We start from the raw sequence: 13,323 nt of genomic DNA on the forward strand, positions 1-13,323 counted from the left end.
CAAGGAAGCCAGGCCTGCTGCCCAAGCTCCTCTATGATCTCTCTGCTTTGATGACTGGCTGCCCAGGGGCTGGCAGGGAGCGAGCTGGGGCCATCCTCCACCCTCCACCGTGCCAGCCCAGGACAGGGGGCTGGGCATGCGGGCAGGGTTCTGGTACCCAGCCCCCCCCCCCCTCACCCCCGTGGGGGCAGGCAGTTCCAAGGCACTGTCTCCCTTCGTTAAGGGCATCCCGTGGCTAAAGCAGCCTTTCAGGAAGAGAAAGGCCTAAGGCAAGCAAGTCTTCGTCAAATGCTTGTGATGAAAACCACTGAGACCCGTGGGGGTTGGGAGACGTGGATCTCTTCTCCCCAAGTTTACCAGGCTTTGGGAAGCGGATCTCTCTCTATTCTCCCTGACTTCCCTCTTTCCATTCCTCCCCAGCTCCCCCTTCCCCCCAGAGAGTTTTTATTTTAGCTTGATGGTGGGGGTTCCGAAGAGGCTACTGGCAACTCCTGGGGCTGGCCGGGGGGCTCTGCCACCTCTAAGGGGACATCGCATGCTTTTGGTTCCTGTGGGTCACAGAGCTCCTCCTGTCTCTGGGAGGGTGCAAGGTGCTCCTGGCTCTGGGCCTGGCTGTTCATCTTCTCTTCAGCTTCAATCTCTTCCGAGGTGGGGATGGAGTTCTTCTTCGGACGACCTTTGGGTTTTGTGGGTGCTTCCTGTCCACCTTTAAGAACCTACGTGGGAGAAAAAGTAGTCATTAAGTCTAATACATAACTCCCTCCCTCCACTTTCCCTCTCAACAGTGTCTATACCTTTCCTTCCCAGCAGTGATAGTCTGGCAAAAGGTATTTTCAACCCATCACCTCTAGAGTTTAAAGACATCTTCATTCTTTATTATTATTATTATTATTATTATTTTAGAGTGACTTTTTAAAAAAGATTTTATTTATTTATTTGAAAGAGAGAAAGAGAGAGAAAGAGAGAACGAGTGCTAGCATGAGTCAGGGGGAGGCAGAGGGAGAGGGAGAAGAAGACTCCCCACTGAGCAGGGAGCCCCATGTGGGGGCTCCATCCCAAGATCCCAAGATCATGACCTGAGCCAAAGTCAGACGCTTAACTGACTGAGCCACCCAGGCGTCCCAAGATACCTTCATTCCTTAAATGTTCAATGTACTTTCAGTGAGTATCACATATTTCGGCTTTCAATAAAATGATCACAAACACATTACAAAATCCAACTTCAACAGTAAGGAAAGAAATAAAAATTAAAAATATTAATGCAATATCTATCAAGTCTACAAGTTAAAAAGACAATATTTGTAGCAAGCGGGAAAATAAACACTCTAGTGTGGAAATGTAATTGGTACAACCTTCCCAAAAGGCAATCTGAGAATTCGAATCGAAAGTCTTACAATGTGCATACTCTGACACAGAAATCCCATTTCTTTTTTTTTTTTTAAAGATTTTATTTATTTATTCGACAGAGATAGAGACAGCCAGCGAGAGAGGGAACACAAGCAGGGGGAGTGGGAGAGGAAGAAGAAGGCTCATAGCGGAGGAGCCTGATGTGGGGCTCGATCCCATCACGCCGGGATCCGAAGGCAGACGCTTAACCGCTGTGCCACCCAGGCGCCCCAGAAATCCCACTTCTAATAATTTAGCCTAAGTAAGTCATCAAAGACTGAGATAAAGATTGATTTGCAAAAACATTCATCAAAAAATTGGTTATAACAGCAAAAATTGGGGGGGAATACTCTAAACTTTTGCTCTACAATTGGGTACATAATTATAGTATATCCCAAAGAAAGAACACTTGATAACCATTACAATCATCATATAGGAGAATGTTTAATGCCATGGGAAATATCATTAATGTACTTTTGTGGAAAACCGGTTATGAACCAGCATAATCCAATCTGGAGGACAAACAACCTATTTCCAGTGTCAGGATCATGGAGAATTTTTATATTTTTTCTTTAGGGTTTTTGTTTTTTGTTGTTGTTGTTGTTGTTGTTGTTGTTGTTTTTTGTATGCTCTCATTTTTTTTGGTATAAGGATCGTGGGTAAGTATTTCTGTAATCAGAAAAAATGTTATAAGGAATATACAACAGAATGGTTCAAAGACGGAGCAGAGAAGAGAACGTTCTAGCTAGCTTTGAAAGTCGAGTAACTAAGTTAAATTCGAACTCTGCTCCTTAGCAGCTGCGTCTTCGGGAGCGTTCTTCAAAGACTGAGCCTCAGTTTCCTAGTCTGCAAAACCGAGATGATAATACCTCATCCCACAGGGTGATAACGAGGATAGGACGAGCAGCAGACATAATGTATACAAGACAGCAAGAACTCCTCCTGCTCGGCAGAACAGGCCTCCCACCCCCCTCGCCTGGTGAACTCAGCTTAGAGAGCGCTCCTCCGGGGAGCCTCCCCTGACCTCCCAGGTCCACATCAGAGGCCCTCCAACGTGTGCACGATGAGCTCTTACACTTCCTCCACTAGAGCACTTTGCACAAACCACCGTCCCTGCATGTTTACTTGCCTGCCCCTCCCACTCAGCCCCTGCACAGAGCAGCAGGCATTCAACGACTGGGATTGAACAACGAGCCTCTCCCTGGAGGTGAAGAAAGAGAACAAAGCAAGCAAAGGAACAGTGCCCCAAACAGCCTCTGCTGATCTCGAAGGACTTGCACATTTATTATCCCAACGTGTGATGTCCACGAGAATACCGTGACTTACGAAGGGAGAGCTTTATAAATATGTGTATGTTACTTTAGAATATCACAGACAGTCCCTTCTTCCACTGGCTCTGAACTCTGAATTGGTGTTGTGGTGGCTTTTCTGGGCAGCTAGTGAGAAGGGCTTCAGGAGGACCTGGATTAGCACAGATAATTAGGAGTGAACTTATATTTGCTACTTACGTAACCCGCTTACTCTTACCTTCCGTAGTTGAACAGAGGTTCCTTGAAGGTACACCCTGCATCTATCCCTTGCCTCATGCTCCAGACAACTAACTTTGAACTAACTCTATGCAGTCATTAAATACTTGTCAGTTACACCTCTTTCCTTCGAGAGGCATGGGACCTCTGGGTGCTGCACTGTAGGAACGAGGGCAGTAACTCAATAGGCGGTGTAAGTTCTTTTTTTAAACAGCTTTATTGAGCTATAATTCACATACCATATACTTCATCCATTCATAGTGACAATTTAGTGATTTTTGCTACAGTCAGAATTGTACGACTATCACCAGAATCCAATTTTAGAACATTTTCATCACCCCCAAAAAGAAACCCGGTATCCACTAACAGCCACTGGTATTTTGTCCCAGGCCCCGTCCCCCAACCCTAGACAACCGCTCAGCTGCGTAGAGATTTGTCTATTCTGGCCATTTCATAGGAACTGAGTTATACAGTATGACATCCTTTGTGACTGGCTTCTTTTCACTCAGCATGATGCTGTCAAGGGTCATCCATGCTATTGTCTATATCGATATTTCAATTCCTTTTAATGGCCAACCAACAGCCATTGTAGGAATACAATACATCCCACTTACCCATTCATCAGCTGACAGACACTTGGCTTGCTGCTACCTTTTGGCTGTTGTGAAGAGTGCTGCTATGCAGGGGAATATAGAAACATCTGTTCACTTCTTTTGGGTGTATCCCTACACCTGGAATTGCTGGGTCATATGGTAACTCTATTTTTTTGAGGACCATCCAGACTATTTGCCAAAGCGACTGCACCATGTTCCAATCAGCAAGTGTATGAGGGTTCCAGTTCTCCATATCCTCACCGATGCTTGATGGTACGTCTTTCCAACTACAGCCGCACTAGCGGGTAGGAAGCGGTACCCTGGGTCTGTGCGTTGAATTTCCCTGATGGCTAATGAAGATGAGCATCTTTTCCTGTGCTTCCGGGCCAGCCCTATGTCTTCTTTAGACAGGTGTCTATTCAAGTCCTTCACCCATTTGAAAATTCAGCTATCTTTTTATTATTGAGTTGTTAAGAGTTTTTTATACACATTCTGGAGACAAGGCCATTATCAGATACAGGATTTGCAAAGCTGTTCTCCCATTCTGTGTGTCGTCTTTTCCCTTTCCTGGTGATGTCCCTCATCGCACGGAAGTTTTTAGTGATGAAGTCCAGTTTATTTTTTCTTTCGTTGCTTGTGCTTTTGGTGTGCTCAGAGGATTTTGCCGAATCCAAGGCCATGAATATTTACTCTAAAATTTTCTTCTAACAGTTTTACCAGTTTTAGCTTTCACATTTCGGTCTGTGGTTCGCTTGGAGTTATTTTTTGTGTAAGGTGTGAGGAAACCCCTAAGCTCTCAATAAACACCTGCTTTTAGCTGGGCATCTGCTTAACCACTGAGCTTCCCAGGAGCACAGCTAACACGCAAATACGAAGGGGACCTCTAACAAGGTACGGATGCTGACAGAATCCTCCTCGGGGGAGAAGGCGTCCCTCTATTCCTTTTCACAGAAGTCAGCATCTGATTTTTATTTCGAGCGCAAGCTGTTGAAAGTGCACAGATGTGCCAAGATGGAATGTACATGTTGAAAGCAGCTCCACTTGGGATGAAAGAGGTTATACAAAATTAAGTTGCCCCATATAGTAATCAAGTTATAAAAGGGCAGGTCTAAGGAAGCCACCTAATTGGCAAAAGAAAGTCCAGCCCAGCAATTAGAGAACACCACCCACACAGCTTGGATAGACCCCACCTGGCTGTTTTCCTACTGCATGAAAAAAAAAAAAAAATCAAACAATCGGACCATTTTCTAAATGGAATAAAACATTCCAGCGCAAGCAATAATTAGGAGATAACTACCCTCTTGGCTGCTTCCCGCGCTCGACCTCTGGCCCCTTGCCTCCCAGCACACCTGAGACACGCAATTATCTCACAACCGCCCCATGCCAGGAGCTGCACATTTTCATGCACCCCGTGGCCCTCCTCCCGGGATCCCTCTACCCAATTTATTCCTAAAGCCAATTTAGTCCCCTTGGTCGGGGGAGTCCAGACAACCCACTGCAGCACCTGAGGTCACATGACTCTCCGAAAACCAGCTAGACACCATCTACTTCTATCAGCTGTGCTTGCTACCAGCTGCCGTTCCCTGCCCCCCAAAAAAACCCTTAAACTAGATATTCAAATATTCTGTTGCTGAAGATGTCAGGACAGGCCTGTTTCCTTCCCAAGGTGTTGGGGGGGGGCAGTTTGACAGCACAGCATGGAATGTCAGTGCAGGGAGGAACCTTCTACCTCCCCCATTACTCAGACAGGCAACCAAGCAGGCCAAAGGTAGCTTGTTATGGTCCAAGAGCAAAGCCAAGGGCAGGGCTGGGATTTGAACACACTACCCTGCCCATTTGAATCTAACGCTCTTACCAGCATCTCATCGTGTGTAATGAGTGAGGGATACGTCAAAGGTGCCTCTGTGATTTCTGATTCTAGTACTGATCTGCAGTTCTCTGGTCTCCCGGCAGACCCTGGGTCATGGACTCCTTCACCTTCTGCACCCCTTTTTCTCTATCTTCATGTACGGCTCTCTGGAGCAGGGAGAGTCGGGTCAACTGATGACTACTTCCATGAAGCTGAGAAGCAAGCTCGGATTCTCCGGTGCAAACCTCTTCCCAGCACCCTGCTCGGCAGCCTTTCTCTGCCTGAAGACGCAGTGCGACCTCAGACAGGGCCCCACATGCTAAGGCACTGACTGGGAGCGGGCCCGGCAAGTGAGGAACAAGAAAGAACAAGCAGCCAGGATTGTTCTTATCCAGAAGAGAGGTTCAGAGCCCCAGGAACCTGTAGAATTCATTTCCCACTTATATATCTTCTGGATTCTCTGGAGACGTGAATTACATGCATAAGTAAAGAATAATAATAATAATAATGATAATGAAGAAGAAGGAGGAGGAAGAGGAAGAGAGAAGCTAACATTCTCAGCTGCGTTCTGTGCAGGAAACACTGACAGAAGGCTCGTACAGGGATGAGCTCAGTTAGCATGAGAAACCCCATAAGGCACGTAAGTATGGGGCATTTTGCTAATGAGGAAACAGGCCCACGGAGGTGAAGTAACCTGGTCAAGATCACACAGATGGTAACTAGTGGCCATTTCTTGGGATTGTTAACTATCTGGAGATCTGCAGCGCCAAAGATGACGACGGTGCAGGGTATGTGGCCCCCTCAATTCTGTGACCAGGGCAGGAGGGGGGGATCCATTTGGATCATCCCACAGATCTGGGTTTGAGAGCTGAAAGAGATCCCTGAATGATGAGGCACTTTCAGCCTCTTGCAAAACGCTGGGTCCTCCTGGAACGCAAGCCAAACAGAAATGGAATAGAGAGTGAGCGCCCCACCTGACGGCACGATGAAATTTACCCAACCCGCTATAGGTTACAAATGCTGACCGGTAAAAACTAGTCCGAGATGCTATCTGGCCTCTGGCAGCGCTCGCCTTGGCCGCTGTGTGAATAACGCTTGAGAATCAAGTGCTAATCTTTTTCCAGTTCCAATTAGGTGACTAGCCTTGAGACATCTTTATTACCCAATTAGCTTTTTCTTTTCCTCCCAGTACTTGAAGAGATAGCCTTGAAAGAGTTCTACCAGGAAAACATATGAGGCAATCAGGATCCCAACAATGCCTCGCTGTTCTGGGGGAGTCAGAATTCAGACCTGCGACGGAACAACCATCCCCACATTTTGAGCTCTGGCCATTGTGAAGTCGTTCAAAGTGCCCCAGGTGCTCCAGCCCCTTCGTTCTGCTCGTGACACCCCCCCCCACCTTTGCTTGGCACACTTCTTTTATTCATCCACTGAGATTAATTTAGACGGCACCTCTTCCATGAAGCCCTCCCTTTCTCTACCCTGATTCTGAACCCAGTAAATCCCACTGTGGCCCTGATCCCTCTGAATAATTACTAGTTTCACTAGTGTCCTCCCACCTGATGGAGTATTTTTTTCTAATTTTATTTTGTAATGGACACGTTCGTGACTTATCTTGGCGTCTCCATTGCCTGGTGCTACATTTCTCGGCTCCACATTGAACTGCTCGAGTGGACAGAGAGCGTGGCACTCCCGCCTCCGGAAGGGACCTGAACTCGGTGGAATGCTCTCTGAGGTTAAATCTGCTAACTAATTTCCCTTTTGCTTTATGCGACACGGATGACCCTCAGTGACCAGCTCACACTTGTGCTGGCAGCCCAGTGGCTGGTGAACCCCAGATGACGTCAGAGGCGAAGGCACACGCTCGACCCACCGGCATTGGGCGGAGCTGGTGGGGTTGGCAGGCTGTCAATTCCTTAATCATCTGACTCATGAAGAGATCGCTGATAACCGATTTCAACAATGCCTCTGCCACTCAGGAGACATTGATTTCGATGCTGATGATTGACGAGGAAGGAGGTGGGTGGCGGACTTGCCCAAAATCAGCCAGGGAGGGACAGGCATGGGAACTCGGCCCAGAGTTTCTAACTCCCAGATCTGGTTCTTTCTGAGATCAGTTCCCAGGGAGGTTTCTGCCATCATTTTCTTCTTTTCTTTTTTCTTTTTTTTAAGATTTTATTTATTTATTTGTCAGAGAGATAGAGAGAGCGCGTGCACACGCACAAGCAGGGGGAGTGGCAGGCAGAGGCCGAGGGAGAAGCAGGCTCCCTGCTCAGGGACTCAATTCCAGGACCCTGGGATCATGACCTGAGCCAAAGGCAGACGCTTAACCGACGGAGCCACCCAGGTGTCCCTCCACCATCATTTTCATGTGTCTATAGCATTCTCGAGGGAATGACTACATATTTAATCGAATCCCATTTATCTCTCAACTTCTCCCTACACCTTTCTCCAATACCCGTCCCCTGAACACCTCCGGGCTTACACACATACAATAATTATAATTCACTATTATGTGCTCCCTGGGTGCTTTCCAGACCTTGATTCTCCAACGAGATCACAGATGCCACGAAGGCAAGCTTCTCTCTTATTTCCCTATTTCCTACAGTGCCGAGGATAAGGCACTGTTCACAAGAGACACTAATACACATTTGTGGATTCCCCCAGTATATATGTGTGTGTACTGACATCTCGGCCTCACTTTGCAAGGACTCTGAGAGCCACGCCACCTCCACCTGAACACCCTTCCCTCGCAGGCTCAGGTTCCCCCAGAGGAAATTATGAGATTTGCCCAGGAATTCCCTTCCGGGAATATAATAAACGCTGGCTTGCTGGCTTTAAAAAAAAAGTTTCCCATTAATATTAATTTACAATGTATTTATTTTTCTCATTGTTAGCAAGAACTAACATTTTCAGAAAAAAATTATTGGACAAAAGCACAAAATTGAGAAAACGTCTCTGTATCTATTAGCTATTAAAAGTATCTATTAACTTACCTGTTTTTCTGAAAACTACAGGCCAGAGAAGGACCTCAGTTTTAGTAATTGCAAAAAAAAAAAATCATATTCCAGCCCTTGATCATCAGGAAAGATGCCTTATGGCCAGATGGGTTCACAAATCAGAGTGTCATCCAAGCAGGACTGGACCACCTGGTCCCCATAAGAGGAAAAAGGGCCAGTAAGGTTCGGCGAGGGTTTGAGGAAGGCCCAGGTCACAGGCCATGGTCTACCTGGTCTCTCAAGAAAACAGGCTGCTGCCGCCCTCTTTTTCCAGCTCACCTCTTCTCTGGGCTTTGACCTTTTCCCTTGTGGTTTACAAAACTGGCAATGAAACACACAACCACTTTGGAAAAGCTGGATTAACAGATTATTCAAATTTGCTCTTTTTTCAAGAAAAAGTGAACTATGATAAAGCTGAGTCCCTCAAAATATGGAGATGTCTATTTGGGGTTTTTTTGTGGGTTTTTTTTTTTTTTTGAGAGATGTTTATGCTAGTAGATCCATTTAGAAACCAAAGATGGAATGATTCATTAGCTAGGTAATAAAGCAGCGTGAGGGAAACCATAGTAGCCATGGGGCCACGTCGATCAGAGGAACCTGGGAGCTTGTGAATACACATTCCCAGCCCCATCACAGACCACCTGCCCTCGGGATCCTGGGAGGGCCTCGAGTTCCGCATTTTCACCTGCAATCCAGGTTCCTTTGACACCCACCGAAGCTTGACCATCCCTGCATTATAGCACACGGAGCCGCAGGGACAGATGTGCCCTATACGTCATTATGAACAAAGAGCCCTGACTTCTATTCTTAGCGACTGGTGGGAGGGGGAAGGAAGTTCTTTGAAAAGGCTAGCAGGTGGGGTTAAAACTAGCAACGGAGAAGCTTGTGGGCTTTCTTTTATTTCTAAGGAAACTGTGAAAAAGAACATCCTTCTGGTCAGGAAATCCAGGTCAGGAGGAATGGCTTCTTTGTCCCAGCGACCTCCCTCCCAGCCAGCATCATAAAAGGCCTTCCACTCTCTGGAAGCCCAAACCACCAAATGGTCCCTTCCTGCCTTCTTCCCAGCCCTGTAGTAAGAGTTCCCCCATCATGACGGGTTCACGGTTGAGACTCACTCTCTTCGTTCTTACCATTTTCTTCCACTTCATCCTGCGGTTCTGATACCAAGTCTTCACCTGCAGTTGAGTGAGTCCCAGAGACTGGGCCAAGTCCAACCTAGAAGGTGTGAGATGCAGAGGAAGGATGAGGAAGGAAGGAAGGGGCAGGAGAGACGGGGTCCTGTGGGCTAGATCCAGGCACCGCTATCAAAGCACGGACTTCCCCCATCAAACCGGTACTTCCCCAAAGAGCCTTACTTTCCTTCCGAAAATGTCACGGATGAAACTCTGGGAACCTAAGACACAGATGCCTACAACACAAGGACACCTAGGACCATCATCCTGGAAGCATTCACTGTCTGCCCTGGACCCGAAAAGGATTTCTCAGCCTTGATCGCAAAGTCCTCTTTCTGACCTGAAAGAGTCTTTACTGGGATCCCGTACAAAAATGAGGACTCTGCCCCCAAATCCAAACTGGAAAGGGAAAGTAAAGACCTGTCATCCTTGTCAAAATCCTGCTCATCACCCCAGATGCGGTCCAAGCTCACCCCCTCCTACAGGGGAGCCTCCCCACCCCCACCACACCTCCCACAGGTTCTGCCCTCTGGACCTTCCCTTCTGGTCACCTGCGTGGCTCCACGTTCTCCAGGGTTCTCTAACTGCTTCCCACGAGTACTTTCTACCTCCCTGACTCAACCGCAGGGACTTCTTTTCTGTCCACAAAAATGCCTATCAGGTTCTCAATCCAGACCAAGGGCTCAAAAATACTTTCCGAAGGATGGATTCATTCATTGTAGCTGCCCTAAACTGTTATAATGTTGGGTTCCAAAAGAAACATTCAATCCGTAGCCCCTCCTGCTTCCCATTCTACTGCTAACCGTGGTTCTGCATTTCCCTGGAGCCTTCTGGAAAGTCTTGAACATCAAAGCCATTCCTGGGAAGCGTGAGGCTGGAGCTACTTCCAACAACACAGCAACCATTTCCGGAGAAGCGCGGCATCCCAGGCCCCCGGCTCAGCCCTGACCTATGCTGTCTTATTTATTCCTTTCACGACGCTCTGAAGTCGGTATAATTATTCCCATTTTATGGATGAGAGATCTGAAGCTTGGAGAGATGAGAATAGCTTAGAATCTCTCGGTAACCATGGCCAAATGCTGTCTGCTGCCTGTTTTTGTAAATAAAGTTTTTATTGGAACACGGACACCCATTCGTCTGCGTACTGTCCACGGCGGCTTTCCTGCTCCAGCCTTGGTGGTGAGTGGTTGTGACAGAGACTGAAATTATTTTTTCCCTGGCCCTGTACAAGAAAAACCTTGCTGACCCCTGGTAGATGATCCTAGAGTGAGAGGCGGAGCCAGGATGCGAACCTACTTTCATCTGGCTTCTCTGCCTGCTCCTGTATGGGGGCTCCGCTCCACCCACCATATTTTTGCTCAAGTTCGATCTGTCAACAGGAAGCCCTTCCTCAGGCTTTAGAGGAGGAAATGCAAACAACCCACCTGGAGTATATTAAATGAGAAAGCGAACCAGGCTTCCAAACTCAGTCCTCAAGACACAACTACGGACCTATATTGAGAAGAACCCCAAGTCTGCTGCCTGAGCACCATGTGGAAGGACCACCTCCTTGAGCCAACATCAGCGGTCTCCCTGGGGCTCCAGCCCTCGTTCCTGCAGCAGAATGGACTTCTAAAGCAGCAACCTGGGATGGGCACCCTTGCCACAGGGAGCGGTGGTCACCACTTTCAAAGTCCTAGGTGTCTGAGGATTACAATCTATGGCTCTGAGGTCCCTTATGTCCCACACACTGTCACGACTGCAAGCCTGAGGCATGGGAGACTCCCAGGTGCACATTCTCAGCTGCGACATTCTCTCCCCAAGGAGCGCTGAGCAACATCTCACCGTGAGCAGGACCAATGGGTATCGGCAATGAAGGTTCCAGGTGCTGACTGCTGGCACTGCAGCTGCCCAGCCCCCCTGCTCTGACCGGAGGGCATGATTTAAATCTTCAATAATAAAAACACTCTTTCTTCCAAAAAACTTCAGAACCTGTCTTAAATCTGCATTCACGTATATCTGGTTGTCCCAGGAAAAGGGCTACTGGAAGCTCACAGTGTTATTGAAAGTGATTAACAGACAGGAGCTAATAAATTCCCAGCGCCAACAGCAGTGAGCTCTCCCCACTAATGAAGCGCTGCTTCCCAAGCAGCCATTCATTAAGAACCAAAAACCCAGGGGGCTGTCCCGCAGGCTTCTGGTCTCCCAGGCTCCCTCTGCGCCTTCCAGCCCGGTTCACCTGAGGCCATCAGGTGCATTAGTCAACGGCAGGCTCAGCTCACAGCTCTGCCGCCGCGTTAGCAAATGGTGTTAGCTCACTTGGGAAAAATGCACCCCTGACTCACTCTGGCTACAGAAACACGCTTCACTGTCATCAGCTTTCTCTCATTACCTGCCACCGTTACAAATTCTCACTTCCCTGCATATTCGCTTAAATGGGGTCACCTAGGAAACCGGAGAAACAAACAAAGGGGAAGAGGGAGAGAGCTGTGGGAGGAGGGAGTGCTCATGGCCCTGGTCACGTAGGGAGGTGAGGAACATGGGAGAGGGCGGGTTAAGGCGGCAGCTACCATGCCAGCCAGATGGTGTCCTTCTCCCCAGGCAAGTGAATCAGTCCTGCGTAGGTCACCTGAGAGGTGCCTGGGCAGGTATCAGGAAGTCCCAGGAGCTTGATTAGGAATCAACATTTCGGTTAAAATGTTCTCTGACTTCTAGAAAATAAGCCTAAAATTTTACCCAGGCTTGTTGAAGCCCTTTCGGTGTCCTACCACACAAGTCATAAATGATGGCACTGACCCCCACTGGCTGCCCAACTCCCTGAGGCTCCCCATTACCTGTTGGGGGTACCAAAACAGCTGCTGATAACTGGGGATCCCTTCTGTCAATCCCCAATTCACAGCCATGCCTCCACTGTCTAGCCAACGGCTCCCCAGATGCTCAAGTCCAAAGAGAACTCACTTTCCCCCACCAAACCCACTCTGCCCTCTGCCTTGCAACTTCGGTCACGGTGTCCCTGTCTATGTGGTGGCCCAATCCAGAAGGCGCGGACTTCCCAGCTCTCTTCTCTCTTCCTCACACCAATGTCAATTCTGTCCATTCCACCTTCAAAACTGTTCTCCAATCTATTCCCTTTTCTCTGTGCTCACTGTCACAACCTTAATTCAGGTTTTCGGTGACTATCCCTGGACTCCCTCCCTCTCCCCTGCTCCATCGCTTCCCTCTCCAATCAACCATTTACAGTGCCACCAAAGCGAGGAGTCTAAAATGTAAATCTGGCCACGTCCCTTCCAGCTCTTAGTGGCTGCCAATGAAGACAAAGTCCGCATTCTTTGGCCAGGCATGTGAGCCTTCCCACCTCCGGCCTCATCTCCTGCCACGCTCCCATTTACACCTTAGCCTGGAGACATCCTGACCACCTGCATGTTCCTCAACGTGCCCAGTGGGACATGCTTCTGTGCCCGTGGGGCCATTCCCTCTAGAGTCAAAGGTCTTAAATGTTGCCTCCTCCGAGATGCCTTACCGAACCTCATCTGACACACTCAGCAATGTCTCTGGGCTCCTCCAGCCCTTGGTAACATACTAGCACCAGGACCCGTGCCCTGTGTTGTGGGTACCTGTTGTCCTGTCCTTCCCTAGGATCGTGTCCAGAGCAGGACTCCTGTCTCCAGCTTTCCGGACTCACAGCCTCTGCCACCGTGGCTGGCCCCCAGCAAACCCCCAGCACACAGCTGATGGGGCTCATGTAAGTGAATCAGTAAACGGATGTCCTCTGGTCAGTGATTTGTAAACGCCTCTCTCTCTTAAATTTGTGTCAAACAG

At 48.3% G+C, this 13,323-nt stretch overlaps 1 protein-coding gene across 1 annotated transcript in view; it reads right to left on the reverse strand.

The window, feature by feature from the left end:
- Positions 1 to 449: 449 nt before the first annotated feature.
- The window catches only part of BARX2 (BARX homeobox 2), a 73,661-nt gene continuing 60,787 nt past the window's right edge, over positions 450 to 13,323 (reverse strand). The window contains exons 3-4 of the mRNA XM_008688310.1: positions 9,484 to 9,568; positions 450 to 716 (exon numbers count right to left, since the gene is read on the reverse strand). Coding sequence (XP_008686532.1) covers positions 450 to 716; positions 9,484 to 9,568 — 352 coding nt within the window. The remainder of the gene's footprint in view (positions 717 to 9,483; positions 9,569 to 13,323) is intronic.

Source organism: Ursus maritimus, unplaced genomic scaffold (genome assembly GCF_017311325.1).
Source record: "Ursus maritimus isolate PB19 unplaced genomic scaffold, ASM1731132v1 scaffold_16, whole genome shotgun sequence".
Lineage (NCBI taxonomy): Eukaryota > Metazoa > Chordata > Mammalia > Carnivora > Ursidae > Ursus > Ursus maritimus.